Here is a 23,423-nt window from a genome sequence, read left to right on the forward strand (position 1 = left end):
GCTGCTATGCTAAATCTGCTTAAGAATGGAGCCTTTGTAGGCTATGAATTGGGGAAAGTGGTTGTTGTACCTCTCCAGTTGTCCCAGAGTTGGGGACATTAAGTTTGCAGTTCCCTTGGACTAAGATTTTCTCTAGGAGTAGAACCTGATTGGTCATGCTTCTGCTTGACCTCAGATTTTCACAGATCTGGATGAAGGTCTAAGAGCCATCACCACTCCTTTCTTCTCCAACTTCTCAAGTCTGCTTTTCCTCTGGCCTCTGTTAATGGAATCTGTTGAGTAGAAGTCTGTTCAAGGTCTTTAAGGTGTTCAGACTTTTGGAGAATATCGAGAAATTTTGACCTGGGAAAGTATATCCTTTGCACATGTCAACTGTTCCTGCTCCCCAAAGACACACGTTTTGGTGTGACTTTGACACTACCCTTTGTGTCACCGATATGCTTAGAATACAGTTAATTACTTGCTGAGGACCTACTATATATTATACTGTGACCATAGTAAGAGGCAGGTACCATTTCCATTTTACATATGAAGAAACTAACATGTAAAGTATTGGAAGAGTCTCTCCCAAGGCCACACAGCTAGAGCATGCAGTGGCCAAACCAAACCCAGGTTTGTCTGACTCCAAAGCCCAGGCTCTTTTCCCACTACACCATACTTTGGGTCTTGAAAACAACTAATCTCATCTTCTTCCTTTTGATAAGAAAATGCTAAAGCTAGCCCACACTACTAGGAATTTCCAAGGAAGAAAGTTCCACAATCCTACACAATATTTAACTGCCCTCATGATCAGGAAATCGTTCACTTATGTAACGAATATCCCTCCAAACAATGTGGAAATTCATTTCCTCTTGACTGGGTTTTTCACTCAGGGCTGTCACTTGGCAGCTTTCCTGATATCAAAACAGCCATCAAGATCGTATTCTTACACTCCAGGAGGTCTTGGACTTGTTGGCCTCTGCCTGTGAGTGTTCTCACTGGCTCCTCTGCACCCCACCCCCACCCCAGACAGTGCTGAGGTGGACAAGTTTCTTGGGGAGTGAGAAAGTGACACTTGAGAACATACTGGTTTATTATTACATACAGAGAAGTAAAATTAACCACACGAGGTACCTCTGGAATTGTCAAGAAAAAGATGGCACCTCATCTTGTCTGCCTTTTCTTGATTTCTACTCTGTCTCCGTTGGAGGCCATTGAGTCACTGAGTTGAAGAGTGCATGTGTTCCTCAGAGAAGTCCCCTGCTCCCTCAAGTTCCATTTTTTTAAACCCATTGGACTCATCTTATTCTGCCTCTTTTTAAAAAAGCGCTAAACTGAGAAACTAGTGCAAATACTGACGTCAAGGGCTAATCTAGAACTGGGCTTCTCTTCCTAGAAAAACAGATGTGCTTTTTCATCAAGGCACTCATTGCCTTTAAAATTTTTTTCAATATTTGTTCTTGAGAGAGAGAGCGAGCGAGCAAGCATGAGCGGTGGAGAGGCAGAGAGAGAGAGGGAGACACAGAATCCGAAGCAGGCACCAGGCTCTGAGTTGTCAGCACAGAGCTGGGAGCGGGGCTCAAACCCACAAACTGTGAGATCATGACCTGAGCCAAAGTCGGACGCTTAACCGACTAAGCCACCCAGGTGCCCCTACACTCAGTGCCTTTAAATCAAGGGATCAGATAGCCTTGGTGGGGGAATGCCGATCCACCTCATTGCGTCCCGTTGGGTAAAATCCCCAAAATAAGTGCAAATGAAGAGGCTGCTTGTAATTTTGGTGTGACTGGCCTTTCTCCCAAACAACCAGCATAGAACTTTGTCAAATGTCACAGACTTCCAAAAGTGGTGTTGGAGAAAAGAAGCCACCACTGAACCCTGGGTTGCCTGCCACACTGCTTATACTCATTTGACATCTTATTTTGCATCACATTATACATGTCTCTTTGCAAGCAGGTGTATTCTCTCTGTGTTATCTCCACGAGGTCATGTTTGCAAAAAGAAAGTTCTTCAGAGCCCTCCTAAGGAAGTGACTTGTGAAGTGACAAGGGTGCCATTCTGGAGCAATGGGACCTGAGGAATGATGGGAAACAGAACCTGATAATCTCCCCGTGTAGAGTGAATTCCTGCTCTGTTAAGACCTGAGACAACTGCCACCTGTCTCATGCAGAAATGAGGCCCAGAGCAGGGACCTGTAGGCAAGAGTTAACTGGGAATTCCTGAGCAGCAATTCTCAGGAAAGTGGTAGCTTGTGTGAGGCAGAGGGGGTGGTCAGATTACAGCTTCTGTATTGCTGTGCCCAATAACAACCTGTTAATATTTTATCAGTGATCACATCGCAGCATGGAGGAGCCACCACTTAGGGCAAGAGTGAGAGATAACCCGCTGGACTTCCTGTTTGAGGTTTTCTCTCCCGTTGAGATAACAGAATTTCACATCAAAGCTAGGAGCCGCTTGCTTGGGCAGGGAGACCAAGCTGGGCAAAGGCCAGGCTTCAGGAGGGGCACATGCATTTCCTAGCCTGGGGCCTCTATGTCCCAGAGTGGGCAGCTACAGGCACAAAAAAATCTCCTGTCCATGGGCCTGGGGCTGAGTGGGAGGGAACAGTTGACCCTTCAAGGCCTCATTTGCCTTCCTTTAGCGCTGTGCCCCTCTCCCTCCTTTCTCCCCTCTCCTACATCCTTCCACGTCTGTCTGTGTGTTTCTCCTCTGGTCCAGAGACGAAAGGCCTCAGGACACTGCCTCTGCTGCCTCTACCAATTTCCAGCTACCTGCCAGAGGAAAGGAGATGAGAGCGAAGGTGCTGAGCCCCAGGGTCACTCTTTCCATTGTAGCCGCCTAGGAGCCCTGCGAGGCAAACTCAGAGGGGTTCTGGGTTAGCTGCACAGTATAACCCTGTTTCCTCATTAGCATTACTGTTCACCCTTTTTCTCTATTTCCCATGGTCCTTCAACCACAGGAAGCAGTTTCTTTGGTCATCATTCCCCCGAAAGCTCAAGCGGTGCCAGACCCCCCACTTCATATGGATTGAGATTTGAGGGGACTTACAAACCTTTCTAAACTAGCCCCTGACACCTCTATCTTATGGCACTTTTCCCTCACCTCTCACAGGACAGACTGTATCATGCCTTGACCACACTTAAGTGTGCATGTCTTTTTTTTTTAAACACTATTTTTTTTCATTTTTTTAAGTTTATTTATTTTTGAGAAAGAGAGAGAGAAAGAGAGAGAACACCATCAGAGCAGAGCCCGATGCAGGACTCGAACTCCTGAACTGTGAGATCGTGACCTGAGCCGAAGCCAAGAATCAGATGCTTAACCGACTGAGCCACGCAGGCGCCCCAGGTGTGCATGTCTTAACTCCGCTAGATCATCTGTCAACTCCTGCAAGGCACAGACTTTACCTTGTTCACCCTTGTTGCACTCAAAGACCTCAGCACACTGACACAGATTAAGAGTGCAGGTGGTATGGGCAGGCTGGCTGGCTAGAGAGCTGGTTGAGTGGATGTTTGACAGGCTGGAGGAAGGTCTCTCAGAAAGTTGGAACTTGCTTTTCCCCCCCAAGAAGCCAGTTTCAGCCTCCCCCTCCTCCATTAATGATCCCATAGCAGTAGGTCACTAGGGCCCCAAGGGGGAGAAAACATGAGTCACACTATTATCAGAGGAATGAGGGAGGGCAGAAACATCTCTCCTTGTGCAAGGGTCAGAGCCATCAGTTTGGGGCATAAACACAATGGCCTTCCCTATCCCCTCAGTTGTGGCTAATCTAAATTACTTTATGATGGAAGGCAATGGGGTGAGCTGAAAGCCGTTCAACTTGGACTCAGACACAGGAAGATTTCCAGGAAACTATTTAGAGCAAGGATTTTCTTGTTCAACCAGCCAAAGGGAACAGTTGCTCTTTATCGGGTTTGCCCTGGTTTTTCTAGTTGAGGATGAAATGCTAACTTCCTCCATAGAATCTTCCCTAGTGAAAAGGAAGGAGGATGTCCCAGGGCAGCCTCATCCTAAGATGAAGGGAAGCACTGTGCCCTGTTTCCCTCGAAGGTCCTTATATCCCAGCATCAGACAGGGATAGGATGGCTGCAGGAATCTGAAGAGCAAAAGGCACTCTTAAGCCTTCCAAGACAGAATCCCAGACCCATGTTGCTGTGGGAAGAATTTCCAAGCTTATAGTCAGACTCTGACACTCGGTGACTTTAGAGAATTTACTCACCTCTCTGGGCCTCCATTTTGTCTCCTGTAAAAGACCTGCTTTGTTCCGGGTATTCGGAGAATGCAATGATGTGGATCTGAAAGTGCTTTGGCTGCCAGGTGGTGGGTCATCAGAGCCCATACCAGACTGCTGCCCACTCAGCACAACACAGTCAGCAAAGCAACCCCATCTTCCAGCCCCTAGTGGCCACTAAAGCACTCTGGGGTTCCTGGTGCCAGACGAGAGACATGACCTCTTATTAAACTTCTGTTCAGAGAGCCCTTTCTCTCCACACTATTCCTGCCTGCCTCCATTCCCTCCAAATGGGCTTGGGGTAGGGGGGGATGCACCTGGGTGACACAGTCAGTTAAGGGAAACTCTTGGTTTCCGCTCAGGTTATGTTCTCACAGTTCATGGGGTAGAGCCCCGCATCAGGCTCCGTGCTCAGTGCAGAGCCTGCTTGGGATTCTCTCTCTCTCTCTCTCTCTCTCTCTCTCCCTCTCTCTCCCCCTCCCTTGTTCATGCTCTCTGTTTCTCTCAAAATACATAAATAAACTTCAGTTAAAATTTTTTAGAAATAAATGGGTTTGGGTGCTGGGGTCCAAGCCACTGCACCAAAGAAGGCCTACTTCAGGAGTGCAAGGTAGTACTGGTTATAACAGACTCCTGTGTGCTAAGGCCTACTAGGTCCAGGAGCTGGGTAATTTGAATCTTGCAGGGCCCCATTATTGTCACTGTTGCCATGGTTAACATCTTTATGAATTAGGCTTTGTTAACTCCCAGTGAGGCCAAATCATTGGCCTCCAAAACTCTTACACCTCCAGAGTTAGGGAAATTAGAACTGAGGTGTTGTGTCTTACTCAAAGGTAAGCTTGGCATTGCCCCCCAGATGACAACCAGCCAGCTTGACAGGAAGGGCAATTCCAGGTGGCCCACTCAGTGAATTGGTCCTGCTCTCCTACATCCGCCTCACAGGAGACCAGGAGAATGTATGTGTCCCCAGTGTGACTTTGTTGGCCATAAGTTGTTTTCCTCTGGCACCTTGGGGACCCTGGCAGGCTCTTCCAATTATTGGATCAGCAGAGTCCTATTTAGGGAGTCTCGAGACTGGGACACTAACACCAGCAATGTGGCCCTGGGAAAATCTCTTTACGTGTGGGCCTTTGTTTCCCCATTTGCTGAATGGAGGTTGTCAGATCTGTTTTGCCTTCTTCACAATGCTGGTTCAGAAGATGAAAGGAATAAACACATAGCCATTTACTAAATAACTTCAATGAAACAGTTAAACACAGGGATGAGCCCTGGGCAAGACAAAAAGGTTAAGGTTCCCTGGGAAGGTTGGGGGGTGTCTTTATTTTTTTTTTAATGTTTATCTATTTTTGAGAGACAGAGTGTGACCAGGTGAGGAGCAGAGAGAGGAGACACAGAATCTGAAGCAGGCTCCAGGCTCCAGGCTATCAGCACAGAGCCCGACGCAGGGCTCCAACTCACAAACTGTGAGATCATGACCTGAGCCGAAGTCGGATGCAGAACCAACTGAGCCACCAAGGCACACCTGTCTTGCTTTCTTAATGTCTCTATTAAGGTCTAGAATTTTTTATCCACCCAGTGAGGAGAAAAGCCAGTCTCTTTTCTCTTCTTTTCTTTTTTCTTTTCTTTTCTTTTCTTTTTTTCTTTTCTTTTCTTTTCTCTCTTCTCTTTTCTTTTCTGTTTGTTTGTTTGTTTGTTTGTTTGTTTAGAGTGCATGAGCAAGGGAGGGGCAGAAAGAGAGGGAGACAGAGAATCCCAAGCAGGCTCCCTACTGACAGTGGAGAGCCTGATGTGGGGCTTGATCCCACTAACTGTGAGAACATGATCTGAGCCGAAATCAAGAGTCAGATGCTTAACCCACTGAGCCAGCTAGGCACCTCAAGACTAAAACCAGTTTCCATCCCTCCTCCCCTTGGCCCAGTTCTCTCTGTCACATCTGCCCTGTCTGGGCCTCTTTGAATTAATAAAACAGTAACAAAAGTACTCAATCAACCAGTGTTTATTGATCACCTACTATGTGCCCAGCGCTTTTACAGATAGTCTGAAGGATACAGAGAGGTCTCAGATATGGCCCCTACCCTCCAAGAGTTTACAATGTAATCGTGAAATCAGATACACACATATGAAAAGATAACTGTCCATCCAAAAAATATGAATAATAAGCATCAAAGAAGCAATATTTACATGTTGAGGGTTGGAGGAAAGAGGTTAGGAGAGGGACGGAGTGGTCAGAAGAGACTCAGTGTAGGAGGTGGTGCTGAGCAAGTTCTCCAGAAATGAGGAAGATGTGGCTAAGTAGAGAGGGCCTTCCAGCTTTGGAGAAGTGCTTAATCACAAGCAAGAAGGTAGAAAGGTGAAAGGCATGTTAGAGACGAGTGAGCCCCTTCTGCTGGCACTGAGGTTTGGGGAGGTGGACTGGAGTTTGTCAAAAGCTGGGTGAGCATGCTTTGGCTGGTGAGGGAAAATGCCTTTGGTCTAGCTGTGACTCCTGTCCCCCACTCCCTCCCCAGGGGAAATGGAACATTCTCACACCTCCGAGCTGAAACTGTGTGCCTGGGAACCATCCTCTACTGTCCCGCCTCAACTGAAATCCCAAGGGGCAGCTCAGCTATGGCTTAGATCAGGGCTACAGCTCATTGAGCATTATTGTTCCATGCAGAAGCCCTCAGACACCTTTTAGCAACTCTGAGATGTCTGGTGAAGGATGGTGGGGCCAGCCTGAAGGGTGGCGGGTGGGGGGCAGGCACCTGATGCTGTGGTCACTCAGAGGCTCTGTACTGTTCTGTGAGGAGACCCCGGGGCACTGATTGCAGACTTCAGGTTGATTGTCCATTAGGGAAGGTGCCTCTCTCTGGCCTGATAGAAACACCCACTGGAGCCACCACACGTGCCCACCCAGCTTCTGAGACCAAAGTTCTTATTCTTTCTTGGGCAGCATCAAGGAGTGGTCTCTTCAGTCCCTCATGACACCCATGCTGTCATCCCCCAGCCAAGAGCCATCTCCAGAAAAACTAGTTTCCCCTTCCTAAGGAGATCACTGTGTAGGACCTATAGCCTTGTTTCTTAGCAGGAGGCCAGGTCAGAGGGAGGCAGGGGCGTCAGTGAAAGTTGGGGCTGCAGCTTCTGGGGCAGTTCCTCAAGTGGAGTCAGAGTCTGATGCTGCCTTGAGCTTTCCACCATATCTTTTTTCTTTGTGCTTTCCTCTAGTGGGGGAGCCAGATCCCCAACCCACCACAGGAGAGAATTCCAGGAAATGTCCTGGGCAGTGATTTTTTTGGTCCTTGGCTGCCTTCCCTCCCTCTCATCCTGCACCCAGTCATTCTTTGTTCCCTTGGTACAATGGGATGGTTTTATTTCAGTTAATGCACAAACCAGTCTGAACACTGCGGAGTCGTAACAACAGTGGGATGGAGGCTCCAGACCCCATTACTGGCCAGTCAGTTTCTTTGGAGAGAAGCTTGGAAAGTTGGTGAGAGCCATGCCCATAAAAGCCACCACTCTTCCTCCCCCCACATCCCCCAGCAATGAGCTAAGAGCCAACAGCCGACCTCAGCCAGAGGGAGGGTCTCTGATCACAGAGAGGATTAGCCAGTGGGATATAATTAGTAGGTTTGGGGATGGATTCCCAGGTAAATCAAAGGGCAGAGGGGAGCTTCTGTGGCATGGCCTAGGGTAGAAGGTGGAGTTTGGAGTTGAGGGTTGAGGACTCCAGGTGGGGAGTGGGTGGTGGGCAAGGTGAAGAAAACAGAAAGGCTGGCTTGGCAAGCATCTTGACAATTCAACCTGCATGCTGTCACACCAGTTCCCATTTCTGCCTTTGCCTGATCCAGTGGCCAAAGTCAGTCTATCCTCAGCAGCACCTTCTGACATGGTCCAGTGGCAATGTCCCTTACTTATGGCCCTTGGGGGGGGGTGCTGTCCACTGTTTTTCACAGACCCAGCCACCCCTATCCCCAGCTCTGGCCCCTGGTTCTTCACACATACCCTGTCAGGCTGTAGGAGTTAAACTCACTCTTGACCTTGGGTGGTTGACCAGGTCTTGGAGAGCCCCGAGTTGCAAGGGGCTGGGCCTGATAGGCATCATAGTAGTTGGAGCGATTTCCCTGGAGTGGGCAGGAAAAGCAGAGGATGATTCCAGCTACCAAGGAGAACAGGGAGGAAATAATGCCCAGGTAAAGAGCCTCTCCGATCTCAAATTTCATGCTGTCAGGTACCAGTGGGGAGTAGAAGTCCCGCAGGATCCCGTGAAGATTCCAGGCAACAGGGATGAAGCCCAGGAGGCCTCCAAGGATGAAGAAGACTCCGCCCACCACCGCCAATCTGTCTTTGACTCTGGAGTCCTGGCAGAAGACTGTGCATCTCATGCCCACCACAGAGACGATGCAGGCCAATGAAGAGACTGCACTGGATGTTACCATCATGGCCTGGGCAGCCTGGATGTCAGCCGGCAAGCCTAGAAGCGTGCTATAGATGTCACACTGGGTGATGCCTGTGCTGTGTGTGGCACACTCCATCCAGAGGCCCTTGGAGAAGCCGACTGCCGTCACGATGCTGGTGCCAACGTAGGAGCTGGTTCGCCAGCTGGGAAGCAGCATGGCTACCAGAGTGCCCAGCAACCCCAGGAGGCCCAGGATGTAGCCTACAAGCTGGAAACCAACAGAGGCCATGGCAGACCTCTCAGCAGAAGTGTCTTCAGTACCTGCTCCCTTGCCTTCTGGCTGCAGCTCTCACTCCTTGGATCTTGGCCTTTAATCCCTCATTTCAGAGTGTCTCTACCAGGCTGATTTCTCTCCTCCTTACAAGTGTCTGTGGGTGGCCACAAGCAGGCTCAAGAAGGCATCTAGAAGACCTAAAAAAATCCATAAACCAGATTAAATATTGACCAGAAGCTTATGAGAAACCAGAAAATGCTGGGTGCCTTTTGACCTTTGTTATCTTTAGAAATAACACATGAGAAAGAAAAAAAAAAAACTTTGAAAGTGGAGCCAAAATGTCATCGCCTCCTGCGTAGGCACATGCCTTAGGTTGGCAGCCAGACAAAGCCAAGAGCCAGACGGGTGACTCTTTTCTGAGAAGGTAGTGGTGGAAGTGGCGGTTGTGCTGGACGCGTTAGCTCCAGGTCAGGCTGTTCGCTGGCACAGTTCTGTATCCAAAGCTGCTGTTTAATGCATTGCCCAGCAACAGTGCCACAGGGCCCCTCAGTTGCAGACTGAGGCCAAATTCCAGGAGACTGGAACAGGAGGAACAGGTCCTAAGATATAGCTTTGGACTTCAGGTTATTAGAGGCCTCTTAGATATCCAGGGGCCTAGAGGGCAGTGGTCTAACCCTGAGTCATCCTTCCCAAGGAGAAAATCTACTCCAGGGCAGGTTGGGGTAAGCAAAAAACACTTCTGTCCACACTCTGAGAGTTTAGGTCCTCCCAACCCTGCCCAAATTCCCTCTGCAAGCCAGCCTAAGTAAGGCCTCCTGCATGCATAACACACTCAGACATTTCCTACATGCTCTCTTAATAGATCCCCTTACCAGGTCTGGCCTCTCAGAAAATGGGGAAAGATTCTGGAGCAAAGGTTGTGCCAAGGCCTAAGAGGAGCCCTAAAATTCCCTAGGCTATCTTCTAGGGGCACTAGGATAAACAGAGGAAAGGGGAACTATTCTACAATGGAGGGCTTTGAAGGAAGAAAGCATCTGAGCCAGTCCTTTAGAATCTCAGAGCTGTCTAGGATTTTTCAGTGCTCAAGGTGCAAGCCCCCACACTCTTGCCAAGGTTCAAGACCCTGAGGGTCAAGGGCACATCCTTTTCCCCATTCTCTACAAGACCTTCCAGCCCACTCACTTTTCAGCCCCCCTAATCTGGCTATTCCATTTTAACCTTCTTCAAGATTTCTCTTTTCCTAATCATCTCTTAAATTCAAGTATTCCTCAGAAGTCCATTCCTTTCTCAAACAGCACTCCATCCCTGAGCAAGTGTCCCATGACTTCATCTTAAATGGACTTAATCCACCCCATGACTTGATCTCCAACCTAGCAATTGGCACTTCCAAATCTGAATTTCCATCATAGATCTTCCTCCTGGGCTTCAAGACTGGCAGAGCAATCACGTATTTAAATATCCACTTGGGGGGCGCCTGGGTGGCTCAGTCGCTTAAGCGTCCAACTTCAGCTCAGGTCATGATCTCGCAGTCCGTGAGTTCAAGCCCCGTATCCGGCTCTGTGCTGACAGCTCAGAGCCTGGAGCCTGTTTTGGATTCTGTGCCTCCCTCTCTCTCTGACCCTCCCCCATTCATGCTCTGTCTCTCTCTGTCTCAAAAATAAATAAATGTTAAAAAAAAATTTTAATGTCCATTTGGAAATGCTATACGCACCTCAAATTTGACATGTTCAAAAGAGAACTCATCACCTCTCCTATCTCACTCTTCCCCAAACAGTTCTTCCCTGGGTCCCCGTGATCACTGAATGATACATCTATTCATCCCCTTGCACCAGACTAAAATCTTGGGAGTTATTCTTGATGCCTTTCATGCTTATTCATCACCTTCCATGGTCAATGTGTCACCAACTCTACCTCTTGCAATACCTCAAATCCATGGTACCCTTCTCCCTATCGCTACTGCTACTTGCCCAAATCAGTGCTTCATCATCCTCTCTCCCCCAGAATATAGCAATGACTTCCTAACTTGTCTTATTTCTAATCTTGTCTCATACAATTCACTTTCCACGTTGCTAAGGTGATCTTTCAACACATTAATCTGATCAAGTGTCTACATAAAGCGTTCTAGTGGCTCCCCATTGGCTAAAGGATAAAGTCCAGACTTGTTTGTACTCTATGACCTCTCAAGTTTCATCTCTTGTCATTTCCCTCCTCATATTCTTGCTGAACTAAATTACTTTCAGTTCCTCCATCATGTCATGTTGTCTTTTGCTTCCAAACCTGACTGCAGGCTGTTCCTTCTATGCAGGATGCCTGGCATTCTTCTCTCTCTGTGTAGTGACTTCTCTCTGTTTAGGGTTCAACTCATATACCTCTTCCTCTAGCTTGGAACAAGTGCCACTTCTCCATGTTCTTGCAGCATTTTGTGTTTACTTACCTCCAACGTAGTAGTAGTAGTAACAGTAATAATAATGATAGCAACACTTACATAGTGTTTCTGATGTGACCATTATAAGCACTTTATACAGTTAACTCAATCATCACAACAACTTTTTGTGGTAGGTGCTAATAATCCTATTGTATAGATGAGAAAACAGCTACAAATAGTAGTTATTACACTGTATTTCAGTTTCCTTCTTAAATCTGTGTTCTTCCCCACTATTATGTGAGCTACTTGAGGGCAAGAACTGTATCTTATTCATCTGTGTATCTCAGGTGACTTGCATAGTACATTACTCAGAACAGATGTTAACAAATCTCTTCTTAATGAGTGGATGAAAGTGATAAAGAGGTTTGAGGGACTATAAGATATGGACTTTCTAAATGAGCCAGTGTAAGGGACTAGAGCTGCCTGCTGTTGGGAAAAAAGGTTGAGAGAGGGAATCAGAGGAAGGAGGGAAATGGAGAGACAGAGAGACAGAGAGACAGAGAGAGAAACACAGAAGAGAGCCAGAAAGGGAGAGAGAGAAAAAAACAGAGACAGAGACACATAGAGAAAGAGAGCCAGAGAGAGAGACAGATAAAGAAAGAGAAACAGAGACAGAATTTCATCATTTTCTATGTATATGCATTTGCCAAATATCTTGTCTCTTCAAATTCTAAACCACCTGAGGGAGGAAATATATTATACTTATTAATTATTGAATATTTTAAACATATATTAAAAGTCTGTTGTGCCTCTGCAGCATTGGGTGCAGAGATGACAGTCAATACTCTTCATCAGTGATGAGTATGACAAGGCCAATGTTGATGCAAAGCAGCGTGGAGTGGAGGAGGGGGCACTACACAGTTGATGGGATGGAGAGGGAAATCTAGTTTGAATCTCAGCTCTGGCACTTACCACCTGCACAGGTCCTTTCCACGCATTGGTGTTGTTACTACTAAGCTGGCACAACTCTACCCTATCCTGATCATGACTGTGCATCTCAGTGGGGCTTTCAGTGTTCTCTGGAAGTCCTTTTACTTCTCCCTGCTGAGCATCTCCTGGTGACTACTTCAAATATTTAGCACTTTCTTTGAGCTCCCTATCTGACCTCCTCCCTCTGCAGCTCTTACCCTATCCTCATCATTTTCTTGCCATCAAGATTCCTAAACAAGCCATTTAATGTTGATGTCTCTCTTCTTCCCCATCCCACCAAATGCCCAACCCTCTGCAGCCTGGCTTCTGCCATTAGCCCCCTGCTGAAACTAAGGTTACCAACAATCATATTGTTCCCAGACCCAACAGTCATCTTTCCATCATCTCACTTTGTCCCTCTCCTTCATAGAACTGTCCTCTCCCTTGTCTTCTGTAATACCCCTCCCAGTTTTCCTTGCCCCTCAAAATGATTCTTCTAAGTCTTCTTCATAAGTTTTTTTTTCTTGTTCCCACTGTATAAATCTGACTATTCCCTCCAGGGTTTCATCTGGACTTCTAGACTTCTCTTTCTTATTCTTCACATTCTCTAAGGGTGGTCTCATCATTCCGTCTCTATGCCAGTGACTCCTGAATCCATACCTCTGGCACAGATCTCTCTCCTGAACTCAAGATTTGTATAATCAACTGCATTTTGATTGACCCCATCTGAATGTTTTAATGGCACCTCAAACTCAACATTTGCAAATCTAAAATCATCTGCTCTCTTCTTCCTCCACCTTCAAACTATTCCTCACACAGTGTTCCCTATCTCACTAGGAGCATCCCTCGTCCAGCAACACAAGCCAGTCATCCTTGATTCCTCCCCTCTTCTTGACATGTAATCAGTTATAAAGTCCTATAAGATTTACCTTCAAAATATGTTCTGAATGCATCCACTTGTCTCCATCTCCACTACCTAAACTTTAGTTCAAACCATGCAGCTGTTATCTCTTGTCCATCTGGAAATCTCATAGGCACCTCAGACTGGTTTCTCTAATTCCACTTCTGCAATCAATTATCATCCAGTAGCCAACGATCTTTCTAAAATGGAAATCTAATCCTAAGTGCCACTCCACCCCTTTGCCATGCTTTAAAAACTTCAGGGCCTCTTAATTGCTTTGAAGATTAAGTTCAAACTCTCTAGCACAGGAAACCAGGAAAGCTCTCCATTGTCTGGCTTCTGGTTTTTTCAATCTCATTTCCCATCAGTTACCTCCAACCTCATGTTTTATGCTTACACACACACACCTAATCCAGCCATACCTGAACATGTGACTTCTCTGAATTTGCCTTTCTGTCTGTTTCTAAGCCCTGAAGTATGCTATTCTACCATCCAACATTTGCTTGGCTAATCTCTGGTCATGTTTCAGTACTCATCCTCTCTTTGAAACCTTCCTTGCACTCCCTCTTCCAACCCAAGCTAGCTTAAATACTTTTCCTTTGTATCTCCTAGCTATATGCGGGTTTTCAGTGAGTGTTGGTGAGCTACCTTTAGGTTTTTAGGGAGCAGACCCCCTGCTGTTCTGGGAAGCTCTCCTGCTTTAGCTTTCCTGGGATGGTGGCAGAGGAGACAAGCTTTGGTTTCCCATGAAAGTCAGGAGTGTCCCCAAGAGGAGAGCTTCTCCCCAGAGTCAGTCCTGACCTGGTAAGCATAAGTAGAAGTAGATTGGGGTGGGGGAAGACAGATTTTTTAATAATGCCACCCCTGAGGTTTGGAATCTCTAGAGTCTGATTTGGCATGGCTGGGCAAGAGGAAGAACCAGTGGTTGGGGCTTATTCAATTGGGAGAAATGGCCCAAAGGAGGTCAGCTTTCAGTCAGGGTCAGGAAAGCAGGGATGGACAAAACAGCAGGTGGTTGGATAGTGCGCCAGTCACCTGTGTTTATGTGATGAGCAGTCGATGATTTAGAGGAAGAGTCTTTACCTGAGAATCAAAAGACTAACTTCTAGTCTCAGTTCTGCCTGGAACCTGTTGAAGAAGTCCCCTAACTTCTCCAGGCGCAAGTTTGCTCATCTCCAAGGTTTTGAGTCCCAATTAAGGTAATGGGGACAGGAAACCACTTGGACAAATATAGAAGACTGAACAGCTGTTATTAGAAGCAGACATCTTTAAAGGAAACTCCTCTCTCTGAGGGATCCTCCTTGAAGTCAAGCCCTGGCTGCTTTGGAGAAACAGAAAACTCTAGGCCTTGCCAGGTGAATTTGTCTTCTGGGCATGAGGCCAACACACTCCATGGCCCAAAGGCTGGGAAAGAAAGCTTCATTTAGGATCGTTACCTAATCTTGCTTAAGGGAGGGATTGGAACTGCTGGAGAGGATTAGGAGGGTCAAGACTGACAGCAGCTCCTGAATTAACCCCTTCTTGCCTGGGTACTTGCCCTGCCTTTCAACAGTCCTTGACCCAAGAGCCTTGTGTATGGCACCTCTTCTTTGGGCTCCCATAAGATTGAGCAAAATAAGACAGGTGGGGTTCTCAGGCTCAAGGAAGAAGCTGAAGTAGTGTCCTGGGGGTGGTGGTGGTGGTGATGAAGGCCACCACAGCCCTCTTAGGCCAGTCAGCCTCCTTTCTACATCCCTTGATCTGACAGCCCCTCTCAGGAATCTGAGACCCTTGCTCTCCTCTCTGCACCTCATCCCCAGCTGCTGAGGGCTCTAGTAAGAGGCAAAGCCATTATTCTGAAGCCTTCTTTCTGCAAAGTGTGTCCTCAGAGCAGTTCACCTTTCCTTCTGCATCAGTTTTGGGTGACAGCTCAGGGAACTACAACTGGATTGAGAGATTTTCTAATTGCTTTAAAAAGAAGTTCATTTTTGTCCTGACCACCAAAGGAAAACACTCTCACTCTGCAGTGCTAGAAAACACAGAAAGGCAGGACTTAGAAAACCGACATCATCTACAATCTCTCTAGCTATAAACGCAGTTAGTGTTTTGTTTCCACCTCCATTTTCAAAGAGGAAGAGAGAATAATGCCTAAGTCCAAAGAAGAAATTTCTTTTTTTATTGAGATCAAACAGGCATATAATATTGTGTTGATTTCATGTGTACAACATAATGATTTAATATATATGCATATATTGCAAAATGATCACGACAATAAGTTTAGTTAATATCCGTCACCACACATAGCTACCAATTGATTTTCTTTCAGTGAGAACTTTTAGGATCCACTCTCTTAGCAACCTTCAAATATACCACACAGTATTGTTGGCTACTGTCACCGCACTGTGCATTACATCCCCAGGATTTCTGTATCTTCTAGCTGGAAGTTTGCACCTTTTGACTCCCTTCACCCATTTCGCCCACCCCACCTCTGACAACCACCAGTCTGTTCTCTGTACCGATGAGCTCGGGGTTTTGTTTTGTTTTGTTTTTTCGGATTCCACATATAGGTGAGCTCATCCAGTATTTGGTGTCTCTGACTTACCTCATTTAGCATCCTGCTCTCATGGCCCATCCATTTTGTTACAAATGGCAGGATTTCCTCCAAAGGAGTTTCTGACAGACTTTACAGACCAGTGGGGGAGAGTTATTTAAGAGACTGATGGGGAGACTTTATGACTTCACTCAGAAATCCACCTTCTGCTGACTCCCCAAAGCTTCAGGCAGAAGAAGGCACTGAAGCTGGATGTGAGACTGTGCTCCTCCCAGTCCTCCTCTGCCCTCTATGGTTGGGCACAAGGGTAAGCTGTAGCTCCTTTCCTCCCATATTGGTATCTCAGTCCTTGTGCCCTTGAATACTCCATTCAGAAATTAGTATCTGATTTGGAGAGTGCTTCCTCTGGCCCTGTAATTTCAAACACTGGAAACTTTGAGGAAATAAATACTACCAACCCAGGTGTGCACCTGACTTATCCCTCCTGTGCCCTTCCCTCGGAAACCCAAGGTGGCCCAGCCTGGCAATACCATGGGCCAAGATGGTAGCAACTAGGTAGCAAGAGCCCATGGGTGAATTTAAAAGGCAGCAAATAAATCAGAATTGAGACACTTACAAAGCAGTTCTTTTGCAGAGCCTCGAAGGAGCTGTAATGATCCTGGAGAGGGAGGAAAGGGTCCTGATGGAGGGGAGCAAGGTGCAAAGGGCCCCAGGCTGAGGTGATAAAGGATTTCTAATTGTTAGCCACAGCTTTGCAAAATCAATCTGCAAATCTCAGCTTTGGGTCAGAGACTTATTACAGATCAGAATTAAACCCCTGCAGTCTGTGGAAGATTGAGGTGCTTAAAAAAAAGTTTAGTGAGTTTTGTGTTTTTCCTGTCAAAAACTCCAGCTGGGCTTTTGTGTGGTGACCTCTTGTGAGCCCAGGAGAGGCCTTGCGGGGAGAGGGGTTTGGCCTAAGGAGGAATTTGGAACATTCCAGCTTTGGGGGTGGGGAAAAGAGGGGGCTCTGCTAGGCCCATCAGTTGTCCCTGGCTATGGGCCCTGAGACCCAGCAGGAAGTAAGCGTCATAAACACAGGTCTGGTGAGCTAGTGCCCATGAAGCCCTGCACTGCGTCCAGCCTTGTGGACTCTTCCACCCAGCTTTATTCTCTAGCAAACTCCCAGCCCTGCCCCATCCCTGAGGTTGACCCCAGTGTGCAAAGACAAACACATGGACTGTAGGTTTAGGCTTTAGTGGGTTCAAAAGAGTGGTGTCCCACGAGGTGGAACCGAAGCAGTTACCACGGGCCTCCGCTTTGTACTATACACAGCAGTACCAAACTCCATACCATTTGAGTATGTCAAAAGTTCTGTGGAGTGAAGTGCTGTGATTGGGTTTCCTCTCCAAATGAAACACTCACAAAAAGGCTTTTATGTTTTGTTTTGTTTTGTTTTGTTTTGTTTTTCTGATTAGAAACATACTAGATGTGCAGCACCTGGGTGGCTCAAGTCAGTTAAGCATCCGACTTCAGCTCAGGTCATGATCTCACAGTTTATGAGTTCGAGCCCCGTGTCGGACTCTGTGCTGACAGCTCAGATCCTCGAGGCTGCTTCAGATTCTGTGTCTTCCTCTCTCTCTGACCCTCCCCTTCTCACACTGTCTCTCTCTCTCTCACTCAAAAATAATAATAATAAATAAGAAACATACTAGATGTTATTGCAAATAATTCAGAAAATAAAGTATAAAGAAGAAAATAGAGGTCCTCATAATACCACCGGCAAAGGACATACTGTTAATCACTTTAACATTTTGATGTACTGTAGAAGAGATGAATAGAAACATTCATACAAAGTTGAATCACGTCATACCCTACAATTCTGTAACCTTGTATCATTTTTAATGAATGTAATGATATGGCCTGGCCTTATTTCCATGTCAGTTAAACAACAGACCTACATCATTCATCATGGCCCCATCTTATTCTGCTATATGGAAATACAATTTATGTAACCATTCTCTAGTGACATTTTGGTTATTTCCAGGTTTTTACTATAACCTAACATCTTTGCACACGCTACTGAAGGCTTTAAAGGTTCATACAACATATTTCAAAAGCAGGGCAGCCATTACTATTTGCAGATGAGAAAGTCTAGGCCCAATGAGATGAAATGAATGAATGAATCACCCAGCATCCCAAGTTGAGCAGTAATAATTAGACCTGGAATCTAGGTCCCTAGATGTCTGTTCAGTAAACTGCACTGACTCTCTCCCAAAGATTCCTATGTAAACATGATAAGGCTAGTTGTCACTATTCATTGAACACTTTCTGAGTGTCAGGCCTTCTGCTGAGGGTTTTCATACATGTTGTCTCACTGAGCTACTGCAGAGCTGAGGCAGGCCTGGGCACCAAATCCAGCCAGCTCTGGCACTTGACTCTTAATTATTATGCTGTACTCCATTTTTGAAGTAATATCAAAGCAAACAGATTTGTTGTCCAGTGTGAATTCAGTGAAGCAAATCAGAAATCATCATCCTTCCCAAGGTGGCCCGGAACTGGATTGCAGGTACATCTGGGGTACTACCCGCTCCCTGCCAGCAGTGCTCCTGAGCAGGGTCTCTCCAGGGTGCTACCCCTTGGCAGGCTGGAACAGGCTAAAAGGGAAGACAAAACCCCAAATGGAGTTTGGGGGAATGAAAGCAAGCAAGACTGAGGGGGTGGGAGGGATAGCAGGCTAATCCCCTAACCGGCTGTGTGACCTGGGGCAAGTCTTCACATCTTCTTTCTCCAGGTTTCACCCAGCTCACTTTCCAAGGCTGGACTCATGAATATGAAAGCATTCTGGCAAGTAGAAAATGTCAGTTGCGTGCAAGATAGAATTTGTAGGAGAGGGGCACCTTATCAGCTCATAGTCACTCTGTGCATTTGAAGGTAGGAAAAGGCAGAATCGCAGTGGCAGGTGCCAGGGCGGATGAGGGCAGGCCATGTTGGCAGGATGTGGTTACCAGATTGGCAATCATTCAAGGACTAGGTTTTAACACTGTGTTTCCTACAGGTCAGCACTGTCACATCCTGGTGGATTCATGCCAGAGACTATGACTCCTCAGTGTTGAGACTGCGAGGCTCCTTAGTAATCAGCTAAGACCCCTGCTAAGATTCAGAGAGCTTAGATAGGTTGGGTGGGGGGCGGATGGAGAGGGACCTAAAAAAGAGAGGGGAAAATAACAGTCTGAGAAAAGCAGTATCTGCTTGAGAGGAGTAAGCAGTGAGATAATAAAGGGAAGAAAGTGAGGATCTGGGAAGAGGTGGGTTAGGAAAGAAAGTGGAAGAAGAAGAGGTAGAAGAGGGGTCTTTGAGGAACAAAACCTAAGAGAGTCCTATATAAAGCAAGGTCTTGAAGGAGAGGGAGGACATGGTGCTATGAAAAGAGGAGCCTAGAAGGAGAAATGAGAGAGATTCTCGGGGCAAAAGGGGCAGGGATGAAAAGTCTATGGGAGAAGGAGTTAGAACCTCAGGCAGAGAGAAAATTAGAGACATTCCATCCCTATCATTCCACCAAACCAAGAGATTCACATCAAGGTCACGAATGACCACACCTTCCCCCCCACCCCAAGTCACCAAATTTAATGGGCCCTTTTCAGTCCTTAACTTCCTTGACCTCTACGAGACATTCAATGCTCCCAGATAACTTTGCCCTTTCTTCTCTTGGCCTCTGTGATACAACTCTCTCATGATGTTCCTCCTATCTCTCTGGCTACTTCTTATTGAGTCCTCCTCCTCTGCTAGATCCCGAGATAGAGGTATTTCTCAGGAGCCTGACCTAGTTCTTCCTCCCTTCTCACTCTGCATTCCCACTCTTGGAGGGCCCATTTATCTCTCATGTACTTAGATGACTCCCAAATTGTCATTTTCCTCTGAAATCCAGACCCCTATATACTGACATCTCCATTTGGATAACTGAAAATCATCTCAAACTCAACGCCTCCAAAATTATATCCTTGATTCCCTTTGAACTAAAACCAATCCTCCATCAAGTCTTCTCCATTTGGGAAGGCCAGTTGTTTAAGCCAGCAACCTCAGAGTTAGACTTGATTTCACTCCTTTTTTTCTCTGACCCTTCACACCCCATCTCATCCGATCTGTAAATCCTTTTAATTCTATTTCCACTATATGGCTCTTTTATCCATGTACTGGTTTCCCATGTAAAAATGGTACCTCCGTTACCATTTCTTATAATCATCTCTCAAAATCTGTGGTTTCAGGATGATTTACACCCTTAAAATTATATAAGAAAAAACCCAATGTCCTTCAACTAGTGAGTGGATAAAAAGTGTGGCACAACTGTACAATGGTTTACTACTGAGCAATAAAAAGGAATGTACTATTGATATAAGCAACTGCATGGATGAAGCTCAAATGTATTGTGCTGACTGAAAGAAGCCAGATTCAAAAGGCTGTTTATGGAATAATTCCACTTATATGACTTTTTTAAATTGTTCATTTATTCATTTTGAGAGAGTGAGAAAGAATGGGGCAGGGGCAGAGAGAGAGAGGGAGAAAGAGAATCCCAAGCAGGCTCTGTGCCAACACGAGCCTCTATCCCACAAAATGCAAAACCAGGACCTGAACTGAAATCAAGAGCCAGATGATTAACTGATTGAGCCACCCAGGCACCCCTATATGACATTCTTGAAATGACAAAACTATATGACATTTTTGAAATGACAAAACCAAATTAGTGGTTGCCAGAGGTTAGGGGTGGGGGAGGGGGTTGAACACAATGCTGTGTTACAGGGAATCCCTTTGAGTGTTGGAAGCATTACAGAATGGTTGTTGTATAACTTTACCCATTTGTCAAAATTCATGGAACCACACACCCCAAAGCACGAATTTTATGTGTCCTTCCTTCCACATTCTGTCACACAGATTATTAAAATGCATGTATATTTAAAAAGAAATAAATAAAATGTATTAGTTTAAAAAAGAAATAAATAAAAGGTATTAGTTTAAAAAATTCTTGAAAACTCCAAGGGCTTTCCTTTTTATGGGTTATATCTATCGGTAGTTAACACATTAGAAATTACAACTGATCAATTTTAAAACTATTTATTTACTGTAGTATAGCTGACCTAAAATGTTACATTAGTTTCAGTGAACAACACAGTGATTCAACTTCTTTATACATGACACTGTGCTCACCAGAAGCAGGGAGTTGCCATCTGTCACCATACAATGCTATTACAGCACCACTAACTAAATGCCCTATGCTGTACCTTTCATTCTCATGACTTATTCCATAACTGGAAGCCTGTACCTCCTGCTCCCCTTCACCCATTTTGCCCAACCCCCACCCCCTTCCATCTGGCAACCATCAGTTTGTTCTCTGCATTTATAGGTCTTTTTCTGCTTTTTTGTTTGATTTGGTTTTTTTTAAATATGATATTTATTGGCAAATTGGTTTCCATACAATACCCAGTGATCATGCCAACAGGTCCCCTCCTCAATGCCCATCACCCACTTTCCCCTCCCTCCCACCCCCCATCAATTCTCAGTTTATTCTCAGTTTTTAAGAGTCTCTTATGGTTTGCCTCCTTCCCTCTGTGTAACTTTTTTTCCCTTGGCCTCCCCCATGGTCTTCTGTTAAGTTTCTCAGGATCCACATAAGAGTGAAAACATATGATATCTTTCTTTCTCTGCCTGACTTATTTCACTTAGCATAACACTCTCCAGTTCCATTCACGTTGCTACAAAAGGCCAGATTTCATTCTTTCTCATTGCCAAGTAGTATTCCATTGTATATATAAACCACAACTTCTTTATCCATTCATCAGTTGATGGACATTTAGGCTCTTTCCATAATTTGGCTATTGTTGAAAATGCTGCTATAAACATTGGGGTACAAGTGCATCAGCACTCCTGTATCCCTTGGGTAAATTCCTAGCAGTGCTATTGCTGGGTCATAGGGTAGATCTATTTTTATTTTTTTTCGGAACCTCCACACTGTTTTCCAGAGTGGCTGCACAAGTTTGCATTCCCACCAACAGTGCAAGAGTGTCCCCGTTTCTACACATCCTCTCCAGCATCCATAGTCTCCTGACTTGTTCATTTTAGCCACTCTGTGAGGTGATATCTCAGTGTGGTTTGATTTGTATTTCCCTGATGAGGAATGATGTTGAGCATTTTTTCATGTGCCTGTTGGCTATCTGGATATCTTCTTTAAAAAAAGATTTTATTTTTAAGTAATCTCTACATTCAACGTGGGGCTTGAACTTATAACCCTGAGGTCAAGAGTGGTATGCTCTACCGACAGCCAGCCAGGTGCCCCTTTGTTTCTTTTCTTTTCTTTTGTTAGATTTCACATGTAAGTGAAATCATATGTTGGTTTTTCTTTGTCTGACTTATTTCATTTAGCATAATAACCTTCTGTCACAAATGTCAAGGTTTCATCCTTTTTGTGGCTAATATTCCATTGCACATTTATACAACACATCTTTATCTGTTCATCTCTGGATGGACATTTAGGTTGTTTCCATATCTTGGCTACTGTAAATAATACTGCAACAAACATAGGTGTGCATGTATCTTTTTTGAATTCATGCTTTTGTTTTCTTTGTGTTGAACTATTTTTAATTTTTCAATTTTTTAAAAGATTTTATTTTTAAGTAATCTCTACACCTGATGTAAGGCTCAAAGTTACAACCCCAGGATCATGAGTCACATGCTCTACCAACTGAGCCAGCCAGGAACCCCAAAACTATTTCTTTTAAAACTTAAAACAATAAACCCATTGCACATTAAAATAAGTGACACATATTTACAAAAAATAAGTATTTTCCAAACTAAGCAAATTAACAAGAAAAGTAGCACTGTATTACATTTTTTACAAATCTGTTTCATTTCTGACTCAATAAACAGGCAGCCAGATTCTCATATCTGCACTTGCATTCAATCTGTTGCAATGCATTGTTTTGGTTAAGGTAGATGAAGCAAATCCAACCTCACAAAAAATATGTATGTAGAGAGGGATGTTAATAGATTTTTTGACATAATTCTAAGAATGACTCTCAAATGGCACTCACCTGTGTATAAATTTCCTCCTTTTTGAGAGTGGGTGTTTACAATGTTATTACTCCCATGATTATGTTAGTTATTTGGCAAAGAGAAATTATCCAGGTGGGCCTAATCTAATCACATGAGTCCTTTCAAAGCAGAGTGCTTTCTCTGGCTAGTGGCAGAAAAGGAAGTCAGAGACATTCAGTAGTAGGAGAAGTGCCTGCCACTGCTGGTTCAAAACTGGAAGGCGCTACATGAGAAGGAATGTGGGTAGCCTCTAGGAGCACAGGGTGGCCTTTGGATGATAGCCAGCAAGGCAATGGGAACCTCAGACTTACATCCTGAAAGAACTGGATTTTTCTAACATTCTGAGTTTGGAAACAGACTTTCTTTCCCCAGAGCCTCCAGATAAGGGCCCAGCACAGTCAACAAGACAACTTGACTTCGGTCTTGTGAGACCCTAAGTGGAGAAGTTGGGTGAACCCACCTGGACTTCTGAGCTACAGAACTGTGAAATAATAAGTAGGTGCTGTATTAAGTTTGTGGTAATTTGTTATGGCAGCAACAGGAAACTAATACCTTGTGGTTATTCTTCTTTGATACCACACCTAAACTTCACGAGTGGTAGCTTCTTCATGTTTATTTGCAATGTTGAATCTGAAATCATATCAGAAAAACTTTTTTACTTTGCTACATTACAATTAATTGGTCTGACTTGCACTTTGGGTCTATTATCCATGCATGGTTTTGTAACATTATGTATTAGT

The 23,423-nt window shown here is 45.2% G+C and overlaps 1 protein-coding gene across 1 annotated transcript; it reads right to left on the reverse strand.

Moving 5' to 3' along the window:
- Window positions 1-6,185: 6,185 nt before the first annotated feature.
- On the reverse strand, window positions 6,186-16,346 carry CLDN2 (claudin 2). Its single transcript, XM_019435700.2, has 2 exons — window positions 16,238-16,346; window positions 6,186-9,053 (listed from the first exon to the last, which is right to left on the reverse strand). Exon 2 carries the CDS (start codon window positions 8,869-8,871, stop codon window positions 8,179-8,181), a length of 693 nt encoding a protein of 230 aa, XP_019291245.1. The 5' UTR covers window positions 8,872-9,053; window positions 16,238-16,346; the 3' UTR covers window positions 6,186-8,178.
- Window positions 16,347-23,423: the final 7,077 nt, after the last annotated feature.

Source organism: Panthera pardus, unplaced genomic scaffold (assembly GCF_024362965.1).
Source record: "Panthera pardus isolate Hobbes unplaced genomic scaffold, ASM2436296v1 HiC_scaffold_27, whole genome shotgun sequence".
Lineage (NCBI taxonomy): Eukaryota > Metazoa > Chordata > Mammalia > Carnivora > Felidae > Panthera > Panthera pardus.